This window comes from Geotrypetes seraphini, chromosome 2, assembly GCF_902459505.1.
Source record: "Geotrypetes seraphini chromosome 2, aGeoSer1.1, whole genome shotgun sequence".
Classification (NCBI taxonomy): domain Eukaryota; kingdom Metazoa; phylum Chordata; class Amphibia; order Gymnophiona; family Dermophiidae; genus Geotrypetes; species Geotrypetes seraphini.
The window spans coordinates 90,326,016-90,347,492 of NC_047085.1; the positions used below are offsets into that span (position 1 = coordinate 90,326,016).

The following is a 21,477-nucleotide window of genomic DNA, read 5'->3' on the forward strand; positions in this document are numbered from 1 at the left end:
CCTCCAACTTTATTGGGTTAAAATTTAATTTGAAACTTAATTTTCATAGTGGTAGATCACTGACATTTTTGGCCGGAAAAAGTAGATCTTGACCTGTTTGAAGTTGGACATGCCTGATATAGAATAATATTGTTGTATTTTTAGTATGTGGTTTCCAACTTGTTTCTATTCTTTACTGGTTGTAATGTCTGTGAGTGATTTTAGATTCAGCATTACCATACAGGAAGATCATCTTTGTTGACATCTAGCCTAGTTTGCATGTGGTGTATGAATATGCAGTTTAAAAGCTATATACACTGAACAGAAAAAAATATTTGTCTTATCATCCACCTAACTCAGCTGATTCTTATGAAATTTAATGTCATATCCTGAATGAAGTTGATATAAAATGTTGTAAATATTTCCTACCGTACAACAACACTATCTTGTGAAAATGAATTGTGAACTGAATAAAAACACATCAAAAAGTTTTATGGCATAGCTTGCAGAAAAATGTAAAATCAAAAAGTATTTTTATAATTAAACAAATGTTCGAATTACACTCTCTTTGCACAAAGGCACGCCCATTGATCTATGGACTTTTGGACGATGCTTTACTTCAGCTTCAACATCAGATATTACTGTCTGGTAGGCATGTTCCTGTATCAGTCCCTAGATCTGGTAGTGAACTGGGTTTAGGTCAGTGGTCTCAACTCACGGCCCATGGCCCGCCAGGTACTATTTTGAGGCCCTTGGTATGTTACCATTGTTCTGGAATGTTGCCCGCCTCACTGCTGTACCCTCACTCAAGTGCTTTCCTGCGTCTTTAGACAATTGTGAGGTGCCGTGGAGAGGACAATCGCGTATAGACGCAGGAAAGTGCTTGCGTGAGGTTACAGCAGTGAGGTGGGCAATGTTCCAGAATGTAAGGTAACCATTGGAGACAGTGCAGCTTGTGCATATGTACGCAATCTCATGAACTCTCGCAAAATTCGGCACCTCTCCTGGCGGTGACTGCTTTATGTAAGATGGCGGTTGTGTCCGGTGCTGGAGGAGGTGAGAGCTGAAGGCGGTTGCGGATGCGACCACTGGACACTTAAGGCACAAGTTGGATATTGATTCTCCCCTCAATAAAAAAGCCTAGAGGACTACACCAAAATCTTGTCTCTTGCAGTTGATACTTTAGAATCTAAATCACAATTTTGCATGAGGTAAAACTTTTATAGTTCATAAATCTTTCCTTAATTGCTTCTGATAATTTCAGCTATACACAGCTGAAAACAGTGCAACATGGAGAAAGTGAAAAACTATCTAAATTTTACTTTCTGCATGTTGCACTGCTTTCAGCTGTGTATAGTTGATATTATCCCAGGACAAGCAGGCAGCATATTCTTAACACATGGGTGACGTCACCGACGGAGCCCTCGGTACGGACCTTTTTAACTAGAAGTTTCTAGTTGGCCGCACCGCGCGTGCGCGAGTGCCTTCCCGCCCGACGGAGGAGTGCGTGGTCCCCAGTTTCTTCGTTTCCGCGGCCGTTGAAACCACTTTTTGCCTTCCCGCTCGCGCTTTTTTCCATATTTTTTCTTCTTTGCCTTCGGGTTTCTTTTTTCTTTGCTTTGTAAAAAAAAACTTTGCTTTTTTTTCCCCTTTTTTTCGATTTTGCCCCGGCGGGGCCTGTTGCCATTATACAGGCCTCGGGGTTCGATTTTGCGGAGGCCGTTTTCCCCTTCATGCCCCCGCAGGTCGGTTTTAAAAAGTGCCAGCGGTGTGCACGCCCGATCTCCCTCACTGACCCACACAATTGGTGTTTGCAGTGTTTGGGTCCGGAGCATCGGGCGGACTCCTGCACCCGCTGTGCCACTCTTCAAAAGAGAACCCTTAAAAACCGAAGAATTCAACAAACTCTCCTCTTCGGCACCGGGTCGGCGATGGACTCCTCGACATCGACAGCGGTACCACAGAAATCGGCACCGTCTACTTCGACACCGCCCGACCCCACATCGGCGTCTCTGGCGCCAGGTAAGCCGGCTAAGAAGCCTTCCTCTTCCCTTGAGCGCCCTCCAACTACGGTGGCACCGGTCCCGCAAGCGCTCCGCCCCGATCTCGGTGAGTGCCTCGTCATCGGCCTCCTCATCGCCGGGGCGTGGAGCGGCATCTAAGGAACCGAAGAAAAAGAAAGCGGTTCCGATGCCACCCCTAGATGACCGTATCTTGGCCATCTTAAAGGTTCAACTCCAGGAACAGTTACAGCAACAACTCGAGCACCTGTTGCCCACTATCCTGGCACCGCTCCTTCCGGTACCAGACCGGCCCGAGCCCCGTACCGAACCCCCGGTATCCACCCCTTCGGTACCTATCAACACCTCCATGCCGATTCTTTCGGCTGAGCAGCTTCATACCCATCCAGTGGTTCACTCCCATACCACATCGGATCCTCCTCGGCACCAAGCAGTGCGTCATTCTTCCCGAGACCGGGATCGACGCCGGTCTTCCTCTCCTGGTACCGTTTCGGTGCGTTCTGGGAAATCTTTATCCAAGACCCGCCATACCGCACCTTCCACCCCGGTGTCTCGACATGCACCAGAGGTCCGGGACCCTGACTTATGGGAGGAATCCCCTCTCGGTACCGAGGAGGATCCCTCCTCATCTGATGAGGACCCGTCGGCACCCGATGCCACCTCCAAACCGGACCAGTCCTCATTTTCTAAATTTCTGAGGGAGATGTCTGCAGCCCTGTCCCTTCCTTTAGAATCTGACTCAAAGAAGTCTCAAGCCTTCCTGGAGGCTTTAGATTTCGAACAACCTCCTAAAGAGTTCCTCAAGCTTCCCGTGCATGACATCCTACGGGAGACTTTTTACAAAAACTGGGAGAATCCCCTTACGGTACCGGGGGCCCCCCGTAAACTGGACAACCTCTATCGAGTCATCCCTATCCCAGGCTTCGACAAGTCTCAATTGCCCCATGAGTCCCTTCTTGTTGAATCCACCTTGAAAAAGACTCAGGGCTCCAGTGTCTATGCCTCTACCCCTCCTGGCAGAGAGGGTAAGACCATGGACAAGTTTGGCAAGAGGCTCTACCAGAATGCCATGCTGGCCAACAGGGCGAACAACTATTCCTTCCATTTTTCTTTCTATATGAAACATTTGGTCCAACAGCTGTCTGCCCTCCCAAAGTACCTGCCGGAGCGCAAGGTCCCACTGTTCCAGCAGCACATCTCTGGCCTTCTTCAGTTGTGCAAGTTTATGGTCCGCTTGATATACGACTCATTCGAGCTCACCTCCTGTGCCTCTGCCATGGCCGTAGCCATGCGCCGCTTGGCCTGGCTGAGAGTCTCCGACCTGGACATCAACCACCAGGACCGTCTAGCCAATGCCCCCTGTCTCGGGGATGAACTTTTTGGAGAGTCACTGGATTCCACCACCCAGAAACTCTCCGCCCATGAAACAAGGTGGGACACCCTGATCAAACCAAAAAAGAAGGCTCCGCCTGCCCGACCTTATCGACCTCAGTCATCTTATCAGCGCAGGTTCTCAGCCAGGCCACTCAATCCGCCTCCTCAACAACCTCGGCGGCCCCGTCAACAGCAGCACCATGCCCAGGCTCGTTCTCAGGCCACTCAACCCTCCAAGCCTCTTCAGCCTGCTAAGCAATCCCAGCCCTTTTGACTCTTCTCTCCAGGGCATAGCCAGTCTTCCACAACCAATCGGAGGTCGTCTCACCATATTCTCCAGCCGTTGGGAGGTCATCACATCGGACCAGTGGGTCCTCAACATCATCCGCCACGGCTACTCTCTCAACTTCCAGACTCTTCCACCGGACAACCTTCCCGTAGAGTCTGCTTCACACTCATCTCAAACCCCCCTCCTCCTGAGGGAGGTTCAATCCCTCCTCCTTCTCAATGCCATCGAAGAAGTACCTCCAGATCAAAGGGGTCAGGGATTCTACTCCCGCTACTTCCTGGTACCCAAAAAGACGGGAGACCTCCGTCCCATTCTCGATCTCAGGGACCTCAACAAGTGTCTGGTCAAGGAGAAGTTCAGAATGCTCTCCCTTGCCACGCTCTACCCTCTTCTTTCTCAACACGACTGGCTATGTTCCCTGGACCTCAAAGAGGCCTACACTCACATCTCCATCAATCAGAATTCTCGCCGCTACCTGCGGTTCCAGGTGCTGCACCACCACTATCAGTACAAGGTGCTACCGTTCGGCCTCGCTTCCTCACCCAGGGTCTTCACCAAGTGCCTTATAGTGGTAGCGGCCTTCCTCAGGTCTCACAACCTCCAGGTGTTCCCCTATTTGGACGATTGGTTGGTGAAAGCACCTACGTCTCAACTTGTGCTACAGGCTACTCATCACACCATCTCTCTCCTCCACCTCCTGGGGTTCGAGATCAACTACCCCAAGTCGCATCTGCTTCCCACCCAGCGACTTCAATTCATTGGAGCAGTTCTGGACACCACACTATTGAGGGCTTTTCTCCCCTCCGATCGTCAGCGGACCCTGCTCCACCTCTGTCGTCAGGTGCTCATGCATCCCTCCATTCCTGCCCGACAGATGATGGTCCTCCTGGGTCACATGGCCTCGACGGTGCATGTCCTTCCTCTGGCACGTCTCCACCTTCGCACGCCTCAGTGGACTCTCGCCAACCAATGGTCACAGACTACGGATCTTCTTTCTCATCCCATCTCTGTGACATCATCTCTTCAGCAATCTCTCCAATGGTGGTTGAACTCCTCAAATCTTTCCAGGGGTCTACTTTTTCATCTACCCCCTCACTCTATGATCATCACCACGGATGCGTCCCCCTATGCGTGGGGAGCTCACCTAGGAGATCTACGCACCCAGGGACTTTGGACCCCACAGGAGCGTCGTCATCACATCAATTTCCTGGAACTCAGAGCCATGTTCTACGCCCTCAAGGCTTTCCAACATCTCCTCTGTCCTCAAGTCCTCCTCCTGTGCACAGACAATCAAGTCGCCATGTACTACATAAACAAGCAAGGCGGCACCGGATCTCGCCCCCTTTGTTTGGAGGCTCTGCGCATCTGGACCTGGGCCACGGACCGCAATCTCTTTCTCAGGGCGGTCTATATCCAGGGCGAACAAAACTCCCTGGCCGACAATCTCAGCCGCATCCTTCAACCTCACGAGTGGACGTTGGACCCTCCGACTCTGCTCTCCATCTTTGCTCGATGGGGCACTCCGCAGGTGGACCTCTTTGCAGCACCTCACAATCATCAACTGCCCCTCTTCTGTTCCAGACTCTTCTCTCCTCACCGTCTGGCCCCGGATGCATTCCTGCTCGATTGGAGGGATCGGTTCCTGTATGCCTTCCCTCCACTTCCTCTGATGTTGCGGACCTTGTCCAAACTCCGCAAGGACAACGCCACCATGATTCTCATCGCCCCTCGGTGGCCTCACCAACACTGGTTCTCCCTCCTGCTCCAACTCAGCTCCAGGGAGCCCATTCCTCTTCCTGTGTTTCCTACTCTACTTACGCAGCGGCATCAGTCTCTACTGCATCCCAATCTGTCTTCGCTCCACCTGACAGCTTGGTTTCTCTCGGGCTGACCTCTCCAGAGAATCTATCTCAGCCGGTCCGCCTCATCTTGGACGCCTCCAGGAAACCGGCCACCCTCCAATGTTACCATCAGAAATGGACCAGATTCTCCTCGTGGTGTCTCCGGCATCATCAGGAACCCACCTCCTTAGCGGTGGAAACTGTATTGGAATATTTGCTCTCGCTGTCCAATGGTGGCCTCAAAACTACCTCCATCAGAGTCCACCTCAGTGCCATCACTGCGTTTCATGAGCCTATTCTCGGAAAACCCCTCACGGCTCATCCTCTGGTTTCCAGATTTATGAGAGGGCTCTTCAATATCAAGCCGCTTCTCAAGCCTCCTCCTGTCGTCTGGGACCTGAATGTGGTTCTCTCAGCACTCATGAAACCTCCTTTTGAGCCTCTTGCCACAACTTCGCTCAGGCTCCTTACCTGGAAGGTGCTTTTCCTAATTGCCATCACCTCTGCCAGGAGGGTTAGCGAACTGCATGCACTGGTTGCCGACCCTCCGTTCACTGTTTTTCACCATGACAAGGTTGTTCTGCGTACCCACCCTAAATTCCTTCCCAAGGTGGTCTCGGCTTTTCACCTCAACCAGTCCATTGTGCTGCCCGTCTTCTTCCCTAAGCCTCACTCGCACCCTGGGGAACAGGCGTTGCACACGCTGGACTGTAAGCGTGCCCTTGCTTACTACCTTGATCGTACCAGAGCTCACCGTACATCCCCTCAGCTATTTTTGTCTTTCGATCTCAACCGTTTGGGTAGTCCTGTCTCCAAACGGACACTTTCAAATTGGCTTGCTGCCTGTATTGCATTCTGCTATGCTCGGGCCGGTCTCTCACTGGAAGGTGCTGTCACGGCCCACAGAGTCCGAGCTATGGCTGCTTCTGTAGCTTTCCTCCGTTCCACGCCCATCGAGGAAATCTGCAAGGCTGCCACTTGGTCCTCAGTTCACACGTTCACTACTCACTACTGTCTGGATGCCTTTTCCAGACGGGATGGTCACTTCGGCCAATCGGTGTTACAGAATTTATTTTCATGATGGCCAACCATCCCCCCTCCCTCTTTGTTAGCTTGGAGGTCACCCATGTGTTAAGAATATGCTGCCTGCTTGTCCTGGGATAAAGCACAGTTACTTACCGTAACAGGTGTTATCCAGGGACAGCAGGCAGATATTCTTACGTCCCACCCACCTCCCCGGGTTGGCTTCTTAGCTGGCTTATCCTAACTGGGGACCACGCACTCCTCCGTCGGGCGGGAAGGCACTCGCGCACGCGCGGTGCGGCCAACTAGAAACTTCTAGTTAAAAAGGTCCGTACCGAGGGCTCCGTCGGTGACGTCACCCATGTGTTAAGAATATCTGCCTGCTGTCCCTGGATAACACCTGTTACGGTAAGTAACTGTGCTTTATCAGAAGCAATTAAGGAAAGATTTATGAACTATAATGAAATTTATCTCATGCAAAGTTGACATTTATTTAATAAGACATAATTTTTTCTGTGGCCCTCCAAGTACCTACAAATCCAAAATGTATCCCTACAAAGGGTGTGAGTTTGAGACCGCTGGTTTAGGTGCAGTGAATTTGCAGGCCATAGATCTGGACCAATGAAGTCAGGGGTCTTCCAATATAACAGTTCCGTACCCAGTGTGTTAGGGCATTGTCCTGTTGGACAATAAAGTAGTCTCCTGACATATGTCATTGTTGGCAACAGCGGGTGCATCAGAAGGACGTCCCAGTAGTATGCGCCATTGATCTTAACTACAGGATCGATTAAGAGCAGATATGTGAATCCGAGTTTCGTGATTGCAACCGAGACCATGACTGATTGGCTGAAGATCAGGCGGGTGCATAGTAAGCGTTTGACATTAATCTCGCACTTCAGTGTTGTTGAAGGCACGTACAGGCAATCATTCTGTGTTAATTGCTGGAGCTACTGTAAATATCTTTTCATCTGAAAATCAGACGAAACTGACGCTGTGCTCCGGATACTTGATCAAAAGCTGCTTGCACCTTTTCAGGCATATGTCTTTGTCGTGTAAAGTTAACTCTTGGGCTCAACGCTTTTTAAGAAACTTTAATTTTAGATTGTCATGAATTATCCTAACCACAGTTGTCTGGTTTATTCTTGCTATCTAATGGATCCAGTTCCATACCTGTTGCAGTACTGCAAAACCTAGTGGATATTTGGCTTTGCCTTCCTTTCCTTTGAACTAATGATTCTGTGTGCTTATCCCAGACCTCCTTGGATTCTTTTTTTTTTTTTGTCTCTCCACTACTTTTGCTGGGAAGCTGTTCTATGTATCCATCACCCTTTCTGTGTAGAAATGTTTCCTAATTTTACTACTGAGCTTAACACCTTTCAGCCACATATCATGACCTCTTCTGCTAGAACTTCTTGCCACTGAAACAATGTTTGTCTCTTGTACCTTTGAGGTATTTTGAGTGTGTCATTTATTTCTCCACTTCTATCCTATAAAACTCATGTATTAAATTTTAAAATCTGTGGCTTGTTGGTTCTTTGTATTTTATGCTGATAGTCTCGGTGGGTCTCTAAAAAATAAGAAAGAAGCAAAGATAAAAAGCACATTAGGGTATATAAATGAAATGTAAAAATTCAGTAATGTGCCTAACTTTAAAATATTTATTCAGTCTAAAGTTTTAGCCATAGGAGCAACCTTTTTCCTTAAATTAACTTGCAAATGTTTGAATATGAAAACAACAGATGTATATGTTTGTATCCCTTGCAGCTTGAATATTTTCTTTCTGGGAAACCAGTGAAGGGAAGGTCTAGCTACAGCTGAATTTTATTTTTTTTTTAATGGGGGGGGGGGAGTTCCCTTTGAGGATAAAGGGGAAAAATGAGTTATATGTAGTCTGAATAACCAATTATTTGTAGTGTTTTTATTTTTTTAGTATGTGGGCTAGAGTATTTGTTTATTTATGATGAAGATGATGATGATTCATAGACTAGATTTATAATAAACTAGTGTTTTAGCCCGTTACATTAACGGGTGCTAGAGTAGATGTCTATTTTGGGGTTGTTTTTTTTCCTTTGTCTCTTTCTCCTTGGACGCTGTCTATCTGTCTATCATTCTTTCTGTCTGTGTCTCTCCCTGGCCCCCTGTCTATCTTTCTTTCTGTCTCTGTCTCCCTGGCTCCCTGTATTTCTCTGTTGCGCCATACCTGCCTGTCTCTCAGTGGCCCTCTTCCTATGTCCATAGTGTCCTATCCTATGTCCTTAGTGTCCTCAGTGACTCCTTCCTATGTCCTTAGTGCCCCCAGTGCTGCCTTCCTACGTCCTTAGTGACCTCAGTGCCTCCCATGTCCTTAGTGCCCTCAGTGCTTCCTTCCTATGTCCTTAGTGCCCTTTCCTACGTCCTTAGTACCCCCAGTGCCTCCTTCCCATGTCCTAATTGCCCCCAGTGCCTCCGTCCTGTGTCCATAGTACCCCCAGTGCCTTCTTCCTATGTCCCCCTCACTGCCTTCCAGACTTTGACACAACCCCACCCCTGAAGCCAGCATGCCTGCCTGCCTCCCTCCCATCCCCCTGTGTAGTAGACCCAATGAACAGCATATTTAGATTTCTACCCCCCCATTCCCCCTGTACAGTAGAACCCGGCATTTTTATTTCCCTCCCTCCCATCCCCCCTATGCAGTAGAACCGGTGATCAGCCTGTTTCCATCTTCCCCCTCCCCCCCCGCCACCGTGCAGCCGACCCCATTGACCCTCCCATCCGCCCCTCCCACTGCCTACAAACTTTCCGGAACCAGCAGCGTCCCCAGCATTTTAAAGACGCTGCTTCGCGACCTTCTAATGCCGATTTCCTCTGCCGCATCCCTGATGACATCATCAGAGACAGAGACGCAACAGAGGAAATCGGCATTGGAAGGTCACGAAGCAGCGTCTTTAAAGTGCTGGGGACGCTTCTGGTTCCGGAATGTTTTTTTTGTTGTTTTGGGGTGGATGGGAGGCTCAATGGGGGTTCGGGTGCGGCAGGGAGGGGGGGGCGAAGATGCCGAACTGCTTCCTTATAGTGAGTCGAGGGAGGGAGTAGAAGCACGCATGCGCACTCTTGCCGGCGGGGACCTACAGGTTCATGGAAAACGGAACACGCAGGTAAGAGTGCGCATGCGCGCTTAGGGTTTTATTATATTAGATATATTTCTGTAATTGTAAGTGAAAATGTATTTGTTTATTTTTGGTATTTATTTATCATTTATTGCTTAAGTGGTTTACATTTAGGTACTTAAGCATTTTCCCCTATCTGTCCCGGTGGGCTCACACTCTACCTAATGTACCTGGAGCAATAGGGGATTAAGAGACTTGCCCAGGGTCACAAGGAGCAGTGGGTGCTGAGACTGTAGCTTTAACCACTGCACCATACATAGAACAGCTTCCCAGTGTCTCTCTTATCAACTGTGCTAGAAGTTTAAAGTGCGAGCTGGCGCAGTAAAAGCTCCGATGCTCATAGAATTCCTATGCGTGTTGGAGCACTTATCTCACAGCCTGTGCTAAAAACCTCTAGTTGATAAAAGGGTGGGATGTGGGTGTGTTGGGGGGGGTAATTTATTTTGTTTGTTAAGATTTAGTGCAGGGGTGTCCAACTTGTGGCCCCGTGAAGTATTTTGTGCGGCCCCGAGAGCGATGCAGTGTTTTCCTCTGCTGCCCCCGGGTGTTTACTATCTTGCCAGCTCCCTCCTCTGTCTTGCTGCAGCATTTGCGCGTTTGTGCGGCCCCAGAAACATTTTTTTTCGGCCAGTGCGGCCCAGGGAAGCCAAAAAGTTGGACACCCCTGATTTAGTGGCTGGCATTTTTGAAGAAATTCACTCTAGATGGTATATAGCAAGAATAACTAGACATAAGCACTTTGTATTTTTCTTATGGATGTTTTAATTGATGTAAACCGTTTAGTTGTTTTTTTTGTGTGTAAACGGTATTAAAAAAAGTTTTAAATAAATAAATAGTGGCAGTATGACCATAATAGAACAGTGCAATATCCACATAGTGCACAGTTCAAACAGGAAGATAAACTTGCAAACAAGCAATTAAAAAAAAAAGTAATAACAATAACAAATCTGGTAAGATCTTGTTTTCTCCAGCATCGACACATTAACTAGAACACTGCACTACTGATGTTAACACAAAATATATGTTGCCTGAAAATGACTAAACATGTTCAAAATTCCTTAAGTAAACTTCGTCTGTCGGAGCCTGACTTGTAAAAGGTTTTTCCTGCAAGCGCAGACTGAAAGAAAACTCTTGATTAATGAGACCATGTATTTTGCTGGCTTCCTACAAGAAAACTAGTGTTTGAAGTGCAAGACGCATTTCAGCCTCTTAAAGTGTGTGACTGTGTTGTTCCTGCAGGGAGCCCAGGGAACAGCAGAGATGAAATATGGCAACACTCGTCTGATTTCATGGTCATAAATGCAGTGTTATGTCAGTGCCTCTTTTCTTCCAAACCCCCTGAGACTTGACGTTCACTGCTAAAGCATTTTCCCACCAGGAGATGAGAGGAAAGGAGAGACTAAAAAGAGTGGATTGTGCCAGGGTAGAAGTGCAAGATTTTGGAAGATGGTCAGAGAGGTTGCATAGAGAAATGAAGAGAAGTTTCCTCACTGCCCCTCAACTATGGAACCTACTCCCCACTTATTTGCGTGAAGAACTGAATTTGGAAAGATTTAAGAGCCAATTAAAATGCTTTCTTTTTAAAGATGCATTCGACAATTAATAAAACTAGCTTTTGAACATTAATCAAAAATAGATTTCAATTCAGATATTTTAAAATCCCAATTATTAAATTTTCAGAAATTTATTGAATCTCCCATCCCTAATGTTTCTTTCCTGTAATGTCTTCTTTACTATTTTAACTTGTATTTCTTACCCCTTCCTTCCTTCTGTATCCTGTCAGTTATATTTATTTTATTTGTTTCCCCTCGAATATGTAACTTATATTTTTATCTTCTGTACCTCGCTTAGAAGTTGATATAAGCGATTAATCAAATACATAATAAACTTGGAAACTTCTATGCACACTGTGCTGTCTTTAGAAGCCTGCTCATTTTATGGACTGCAAGAGAACGTGGGGAGCCTGAAGCTTGGCTAGCTCCCCACATCTGCTACAGAGGTGTTTTCTGACACTTCAGCCATGTTGTATGTCTTTTTTCTGTCCATGCTGCATATTGTTAATTATGAGCTCTCTGGACAATGGTGGTTGGAAATTTTTCACCTGTCAGCAGACCCAATGGCTGAAAGCTTGGAATTTCTTTTTTTATTCATAATGTTCTAGTTCAAAAGAACGTAGTTATGTCAGATATGTCTAGTGTAAGTGCCATCCTATGATAAGTGATTGGGGCAAGGTATATTGCACTGAAATCAAATGATCCTTATGCCTGAAGAAGAAATTTTGCAAATCAACTCTGAGAATTTCTGTGAAAAGTGGAAAATAGACACTATATTGCAAATTTAGAAGCCTTTTACCAAACAGTGGTAAAAAGTGTTCTTACACTAAGGCCATTTTTTAACCACTGGAGTAAAGTGGCAGAATTTCTTTTTTCTTTTTTTGTATTCATGAAAATATGCTAATTTTGTCAATTGCCTGAGGCCATTAAAACAGATTAGTGCGTGAGCTCTTACTGCCATCCATTTTGTATGTGGTAAAGGCTCATGCGCTAATCAATTAGCGCACATCAGTGTAATTGTAACTGATTAGTGCGGAGCACGCCCATTGTCCTCATCCCAGACATTCCCCCCCCAATGGAAAAAATGATTTTATATTTTAGTGTGCGGATAGTGCATGCACATCCTGAAATAACCACGGTATGCCTTTTTTTGCCACAGTAAGCATGTGTTGGTGCTTACTGCAGTTTTGTAAAAGTGCCCCTTAAAGTGCCAGCTAAATACACATTTAATACATGAAAATATTGTTTTTTTAAAAAACAAAAATTGATAAAAGTTTGATCTAGAAGTTCTTCTTCCTGTTCCTTGGGCAAAAATTCATCTTGGAGGGGAATAAGAGGCCTGAAGTGACAAACTAAGAGGTAACCTTTCTCTCATTAAAGAGAGTGCGAATAAAATTTCCCACACCCCATTCAAACTAATTGAAGACCATATGAGAGGATTGAAAATTGTACTACCAGGCTCCATGCTGATTTCCTCCGTACAGACTACGGATGTTTCCGCCTCCTTCCCACCATGATAGCAAATGACAGCAGATAAAGAGCTGAACAGTGCATGCATTCTGCCCTATAGTCACACTTATTATACAGTACATTCATGGTTAAATTGTCTTTTCTTGAATATTTCTGGGCAATAGACCCTAGAAGTCCGCTCAGTACTGTGTTTAGGTTCCCACTGCTGGGATTGCCATTGAATCCCACTCCAGCCTATCCTAACTATCCTGTCACTGGAGCTTCTATCAAAGCCCTCTCCAGCTCATCCTAAACCAAATCACTATATATGGGACACAAACCGTGCAGGATTGCCCTGTATTGGCCTTTGTTTTATACCATTCATTTTCTTAGAGAATCTGTGTTCATCCCACACTTTTTTGAATTCCGTCCCCGCTTTCATCTCCACAACCTCCCTCAGGAGGGCATTCCAGGAATCTACCACCCTCTCCTTGAAAGAGAATTTCCTAACATTACTCCTAAGTCTGCCACCTCGCAACCTCAATTCATGCCTTCTAGTTTAGCATTTTCCTTTCTCTGGAAAAGATTTGATTCTATATTAATACCTTTCAAGTATTTAAACGAATATATCATATCTCTCCTGTCCCTCCTCTCCTCTAGAGTATACATTTTCAGGTCTTCCAAGCTCTTCTTGTATTTCTTTTGGTGCAAGTCCCATACCATTTTCATCACTTTCCTCTGAACCGCTTCAAGTCTTTTTATATCCTTAGCCAGATAAGGCCTCCAAAACTGAACACAGCACTCCAGGTGGGGCCTCACTAATGACCTGTACAAGTGTATCAACAACACCTTTCTTCTACTGGTTATGCCTCTTTCTATACAGCCCAGCATTCTTCTGGCTACAACTACTGCTTTGTCACACTGTTTCATTGCCTTCAAATCCTCAGACACTATACTATCACCCCAGGGTCCCTCTCCCCATCTGTGCATATTAGTCTCTCACCTCTCAGCACATAAGACTCCTTCAGATTTCTACTCAAGTGCATCACTCTGCACTGCTTCACATTGAATTTTAGTTGCCAAATATTAGATAATTCTTTACTTTTGCAGATCTTTTTTCATGTTTTCTACCAGGGCTGTGGTGACGGTAGATAAATGCTTTGACTCAGACTCCTCAGTTTCAGGTTCCCACGACTCCAACTCCGACTCCAGGTACCCAAAATTGATCTGACTTTAACTCCGACTCCACAACCCTGGCAGGGCTGTGAAATCGGTAGATAAATCCTTCGACTCTGACTCCTCAGTTTCTGGCACCCACGACTCCAACTCCAGGTACCCAAAATGTTTCAGACTCCTCGACTCTGACTCCACAACCCTGTTTTCTACTCCCTACGGGGTGTCCACTCTTTACAAACCTTGGTATCATCCGCAAAAATCAAATCTTACTTTCTAACTCTTCAGCAATATCGCTCACAAATATATTGAATAGAATTGGCCCCAATACTAGCTCGGTCCCTGTCCCCGCAAACCGTCCGATCCCATCCACACAAGGCTCACATAGTTATGATTTTATATTGAACTTATTTTATTAAAGTATAAAAAGAAACAATAACTGTACAATTGTCATTTTATAAACACAAATAATACAAAGCAGGGATCAACAAAACCCCTGTCTCCCTCCACTATCGAGAAAACTGAATAAGCCAAATTACTACAGAATGTTACACAGAAAAATCATGCTAAAAACATATCGCAGTCGCACATGACAGGAATAGTGTTAGGGGAGTGCAACTAGGGCAAGTGTCCCCTGGTCAGAGAGTATCCTAAGCTAGCTGGAAGATAAAGAAGCACGGCCTGGGCTTTGCGGTCCTCAGCTATGTCTAACACCAGTTCTAACAGGATACATATTTCAATTCTGATATATTCTAATCGCAAAATAGAAAATAAAATTATTTTTTTCTACCTTTTTTTGTCTCGTCATTTTATTCTTCAAATCATGTTGGTCTCTGGTGCTGGTCTCTGTTTACTTTTGTCTTAACTCACTTGCTAAGGTTTCCTGACCATTTGACATTTCTTCTTTCTCCATGCTCACCATCCATCTTCTGTCTCTGTGTAAGTATTGGTCCCCATTGTCAGCATCTCCCTTCTCTGTCTCCTATACGTCTCTTGCTAGTATTTCCCTGTGCCCTTCTCCCTGCTTTCATCACCTCACCATTCTATGATCCCCTCCCCCTGTGTACAGCATCACTCTTCTATATCCCTATGCCCCCCTGTCAACAACTTCCTTCTGCATTCTTATTCTTCCCCATGTCCATATATCTTCCCATGTCCTCTGTGAATGAAAAACAAAACTGTGGGATGGTCAACATCACAGAGTTGGTCCTGACTCCCACAGCAATGGACCTTGGTGCCACAAAATTCACAACCGAAGAAAAGTAGAACCAATTCCTGAACTCCCAAGAGTTAAAAATGGTGTAGTTTATTCAACACAATTTCAAATACAAAAATCACAATGTATAAAAGCCAAATGTATTACAGAGAATAAGTCACTTGCTGTATTCTGATGACCAGACCTTACACGGGCTGTGTTTTGGCAGGGTTTGCCTTCTTCAGGAGTCCTTTGTAATGCAAGCATATAAAACATGAACATATATATAATATAAAAACACATGAATAAATATATTTAGAAAATATATAAAATATATATCAAAACCTTCATTTACAATTTTAATGATTAAAAACAAAAGAATAAACAAATATGAAAGATATGTAGACTGTGTATGAAATGTATATTAAAAAACCCTTTATTTGCAATATTCAATGGTTCAAAGCAACAGATATAAACAATAAAGCAAGTGTACAAAAATGAACCAACCTTGTATACAGCAATGAAAACAGCAACTTCATAGAAACATCCTATAAAAATCCAAAAGCAATCAAACCTTGAGACATTCCGTGAAAAACAGACATGCTGCTGGAAAACCCTTAATGAAGACTGAGCATGATAAAACTAACCAAAAGTATAACAAAGAAGTAGCAAGGTGGGGGCCAACTTCCAGATAATAGGCAAGAAAATACCACAAAAAAACTTAAAATCACATCGGAAGACCTTGCATCTATAACTTGCATATAAACGTAAGGCATACTGAGGATATAATAAATCTAATAACCATGATAATCATGGGTGGGTTAAACTTGCCAATGCGAACTTAGGGCACAAAAGACGAAAAGACTTTAAAATGAAAAAAGGAGAGGCCTTAATGATGGGCTTACCATGAAGAAGTTCTCTAAAACTCCTGTCGTGCTGGCTAACAGTGCAAAGAATCAACAGGTGGCGAGAAAACAGTGGTTTAAAAGTCAGCAGGTGCTGTAAAGATCAAAGTACAGTGTGTGCATAAACTACCATGTGCAGCTGCAAAACATAGCGCGTGAAAGCGCGATGACGATATCGGCCATTTTTTAAAAATAACCAATTTGACAACTGACTTGAAAGATGAAAAACCATGTTGAAACTACATGTTCACGGGACCTGTAATAAAAGGTAAACAAAGTGCGATCAATAAAATCGCATTGTGATTGGAATCGGGCTCTAGCCATGTATAATGAGGAAGGTGTCTGTGGTTGTGACATCATATGCTCATGTGGTTTTGCAATGTAGCCTCAAAAATGAGACATGCATGGCATATTGCTAGGGGATTGTCATCAAAAACAAAAATCAAAATCAGAAAAATATTTCCAAATATCGTTGTCATGCGTTCAATAGATGGGGATGACAGAGAGTGTACCTATCCAATGCTAACACAATAACTTCACAATAGCAAGAACTTCAAGCGGGAAGAATTACATGGTTCTTCATCATCAGCCCCAGCGTTTTTTCTATTTACTCAAATATACTTTCAATAAATTAATTTAAAATTCATTCAATAAATATTCACTGAAACTTTAAATAAGCTTTAAATTTAACTTTATCATAGTTAGTTTTCCACCCATGTTTCGCAAGTGCGCTTTATCAAGGGTCCCCCTAAAAAAGAGAAACAGTCAATACTATCTATTAACCTGTAACTCCTAAATTATTTTTTATTTTATAATTTTTATTTTAACCCAAAATAACACCACGGCCGCTAATGCCATCCGACTCCTAAAATTCTTAAAGAGTAAGATGGCGACATACTACTATTCTACTTTTATTACACTCCCTCCAAACAGCTTACATCCCCTGCCTCCTATTGGACAAAAGCCCTTAACCTATCAAAGACGCCTATTACACCTCCATATTCAAACCCTGTGGTTCCACCGTATCCAGCTGATAAATTAATCGCTGTTCTTTTTCATTTAATATATTTTCAATATTTGCTCCCCACCACCCCTGCTGGATATTCTCGATAACTCGCCACCGTAATTCTTCCACCGAGTGCCTTTTCCTGATCCAGTATTGAACCATAGGGGCTTGAAGGCATTCAGTATTTATCCGCGACTTATGTTCTGTCAATCACAGTTTTACCAGCCTGCTCGTGTGCCCTATATAGATTAACTGGCACAGGCAAGCAATTGCATAGATCACATATGCACTAGAGCAGTTAGTAACACCCTTAGATTTTAAAACTATGTTCCTCCCTGGAACTTGCCAACATTTCCCCTCAATGGTCTTAGTGCACCACTGGCACCTCCCACACTTCACTTATCTACCGCTTGTCTTTCTCCAAATTTTTGAAAATTAAACCTTTGCCCTAATTTCCTCCCTTTGGAGAATGCTATTAGGAAATCCTGCAACGGGGGATGTGTCCTTATAATATACAAGAATTCCTTTATGATGTTAACTAACTTCAAGGCTGCTTGTGAATAAGGGAGATTATATGTTAATTTTCATTCCTTCCCCGCCTATATATTTTCCTTCAACAATAGTTCTCTCTGAGCATATCATGCCCGTACATAAACTTGACGAATGGCCTTATTCGGATACCCCCTATCAGCAAACCTCCGACGCAAACCCACTGCTTGGTCCTTAAAAATCTCTATTTTGATTTTAGAGTCACAATTGGCCTCAAACTGGGAACAAAATACTTTGCAGGCCCGGTTGAAAGCTAAATATAATGAGATCTCCTCACAATTGGCTAGGAAAGATTTGTTTGCTCAGCAAGCTCTGTATTATGGAAACTCGAATAAAGTGGGAAGATTGCTGCTATAAAAGATGAGAAAGATAAAATTCATTCTCAAATTGGAAATATTTTGAAATAATTTTTGGAGTATTATAAAGCTTTATATTCTTCTGAGCTTTATTCAAATAAAGAAAGTGAGGGTTTAGAATTTTTGAAGTCAATTCATTGTCCAAAAATTCCCGAGCATGTAAAAGGAAATGTAGACGCACCTATATCATTTAAGGAACTCCAGACAGCGTTGAAATCCCTCAGAGTTGGATCCGCTCCAGGTAGTGATGAATTCACTGTGGAGTTTTTCAAATCATTTCAAATGATACTTTTACCTCATCTTCTAAATTTTATATCAATCATAACTAACTAAAGCAGGGGTGTCCAACCTGCGGCCCCATGAAGCATTTTGTGCGGCCCTGGTGGAGAGCGATGCAGTGTTTTCCTCTGCTACCCCCGGGTGTTTACCGTCTTGCCAGCTCCCTCCTTGCTGTAGCATTTGCACGGCTCCAGAAAAAAAATTTTTGTCCAATGCGGCCCAGGGAAGCCAAAAGGTTGGACACCCCTGAACTAAAGGTTGTATTTCAGGTACTATGGCAGAATCTTTAATTATTGTTTTGCCAAAGCCAAATAAAGATCCTATGTTAGTTTCAAACTACAGGCCTATTTCTTTAATTAATATGGATGGAAAACTCCTGGCTAAGCTATTGGCTCTAAGATTAGCCAAGGCTCTCCCTTATATGATCGGTATGCACCAAACTGGTTTCGTTGCTCAAAGACATTCTTCAAATAATACTAGATTGGCATTTCATATGCTAAGTTTATCAAAAACAATGAATGATCCGGCTTTCTCTGTCTCTTTGGATGCAGAGAAGGCCTTTGATTGTATGGAATGGACTTTCATGTATCAAGCGATGGATTAGTTTGATATAGGATCCGGATTTATTCAAATGATTCAAGCCTTGTATAGTTCCCCTTTAGCCAGGCTATATATTAATGATACATTTTCTGAATGTTTTTGTCTGGGGAGAGGAGTTAGACAAGGATATCCCTTATCTCCATTGCTTTTTGATATTGTTCTGGAACCCTTGTTTTTGGCTATTCAGCAGGCAGAGGAGATACAGGGTTTTCCTTATGCAGGTCGGGAATATAAGGTCTCTGTTTATGCAGATGACATCTTGCTTCATTTGAAGAATCTTTAATCTACCATCCAGCATTTACTGGAATTGATTGATCGATTTGGTAAATTCTCAGGATGCAAAATAAATTGGAGCAAATCGGAGGTTCTTCCGTTAAACGTGCATTGTGTAAAAGGACTATTTGATTCATTCCCATTCCTCTGGAAGGAAGAGGGTATAAAATATTTAGGTATCATGATTCAAAAAACTCTGGAAGACACAATGACAGTAAATGAAAATCTTTATTGCTGAAAGTCAAAGAAATGTGTGAGCATTGGAATTCATTACATCTCTCTTGATGGGGGAGAGTCCAAAATGTCAAGATGATTTTGCCTGTAATTTGCTACCAAATGAGTATGTTGCCAGTTTATTTTGAGGGGTCCTTTTATAAGAAATTAAATGAAATTCTCACTAAATTTATTTGGCTGAGTAAAACTGCTAGAATTGCTTTAGTATCTTCCAATTGTGGTGGTGGGGTAAATTTTCCAAATTCCTATAGATTACCATCAAGCTTTTATTATGCGACAGGGTATGTATTGGATCCTTCCTGAAGTCTTGGAGCATCTTCCAGACTGGCTTTACCTAGAATGGCAACTTATGTTCCCATTGAGATTGTACACTAACCACTGGAGAGATATACAATATTACTCTGTGATGATTGTTAAATCACTTTTTACTTATATCACAGCTCTATAAATAAATTCAATATAATTTAAATATAATGATAATTATTATAATTATGAAGTGTTCAGACCAATACCCGTGAATTCAGCAATCTCGCCGAACTGGAGTATATTTGGGACCATCATATCACTTCTTTTGTCCCTTTGCCAGCCTCTTTCATTTATACACTACAATAGATCTTATTGTGTATGCTTGTAATGAGATAGATTCCACTTATCTTGAAGGAAACTTCAATGGGCTTGGCCTCTATCTCCTTTGTCTCCAGCTGCGGTGAGATTAAAGTGCAAAAACCTTAAAGTGCTTTGTGCTACTTGTGCTTGCCATTGTGATCGTGCTTGCTAGGCAGTTAGACTCTCAGCGTGCTCTTTCTTTGATGGTAACCCAGTAGTAGTAAGCCTTACAGGGACCCCTCCTGACGAAGGACCCGAAACTCGAGTCGGGGGGCCGGGCTTAATATCAACTAATTTTAGCAAGCACGATCACAATGGCAAGCACAAGTAGCACAAAGCACTTTAAGGTTTTTGCACTTTAATCTCACCGCAGCTGGAGACAAAGGAGATAGAGGCCAAGCCCATTGAAGTTTCCTTCAAGATAAGTGAAATCTATCTCATTACAAGCATACACAATAAGATCTATTGTAGTATATAAATGAAAGAGGCTGGCAAAGGGACAAAAGAAGTGATATGATGGTCCCAAATATACTCCAGTTCGGCGAGATTGCTGAATTCACGGGTATTGGTCTGAACACTTCATAATTATAATAATTATCATTATATTTAAATTATATTGAATTTATTTATAGAGCTGTGATATAAGTAAAAAGTGACCCATTGAGATTGTGTCATGTTTTGAGTATCAAATTACCACATATTTATAAGGACAATAGTATTTTGCTAGCTACATGTAAAACCTTAAAATTTATCAACAACTTAACATCTGTACTGGTACAACAGTCCACGTGTCAATCCTTATGGTTGAACTCCAAGATTCAAATTGGCGAGTATAAGATCCTCTGGAAGCATTGGATGCAGGCAGGTATACACATGTTAGATGAGGTGTTATCAAATGGGAAAATGCTTGATTTTTCACGAGTGCAACAATCATTTGGTATTACAAAGTCTCAAGCATATAAGTGGTTGCATTTGAAGCAGGCCATTCAGAAAGGGTTCCCTGATTGGCGAAATTTAAAGGATCAGTATAGCTTGCTGGGCCTATGCTTCCAGACAGATTTGCTAGGTCATCAGGCTGCCAAGTGGTATAAATTAATATCAGAATTTTTAAATAAGAAACCAAAAACTAGTCTTAAAGACATTTGGAGCATTGAGATAAAGCAGCAGATTTCTGCGTCTCAATGGCCACGAATTTGGACTTAGAGGATGAGATGTACAGCGTCAGCATCTATGAGACAAACATGGTGTTTTGTTTTGTTTTTTGTTGCATAGAAATTTTTGGACCCCTGTTAGATTACAAAAGCTAGACAGTTCAAAATCTAATAGATGCTGGCACTGTCATCTTGACATAGGGACACTGGATCATCTGTTGTTCTATTGTCCTTTGATACTCAATTTTTGGAAGTCTATATGGGGACATATTAATTTGATTCTGGAGATTGCGGTTCTGCTGTCGTACGAAGCGGTAATCTGTGGTATGTTGGTATCTTTTACTCCTCCAATAGGTAGACATAAGAACAGATTACTCGGTATAATGACCGGGGTAGCTATGCAAATGGTGACTACAAATTGGAAGAATTTTGATAGATCAAATTTCACCTTTTGGTGGAATTCATTATGCTGGTG

The 21,477-nt window shown here is 43.5% G+C and overlaps 1 protein-coding gene across 3 annotated transcripts in view; it reads left to right on the forward strand.

Moving 5' to 3' along the window:
• MRPS28 (mitochondrial ribosomal protein S28) overlaps positions 1-21,477 on the forward strand; it is a 282,541-nt gene that overhangs the window by 161,035 nt on the left and 100,029 nt on the right. The window contains exon 4 of one of the 3 annotated variants that reach the window (XM_033933286.1): positions 10,913-11,428. The exons of the other annotated variants lie outside the window; for them this stretch is intronic. Coding sequence (XP_033789177.1) covers positions 10,913-10,937 — 25 coding nt within the window. The 3' untranslated portion in view covers positions 10,938-11,428. Of the gene's footprint in view, positions 1-10,912; positions 11,429-21,477 lie in introns of those variants that run through there. 3 annotated transcript variants of the gene reach the window in all.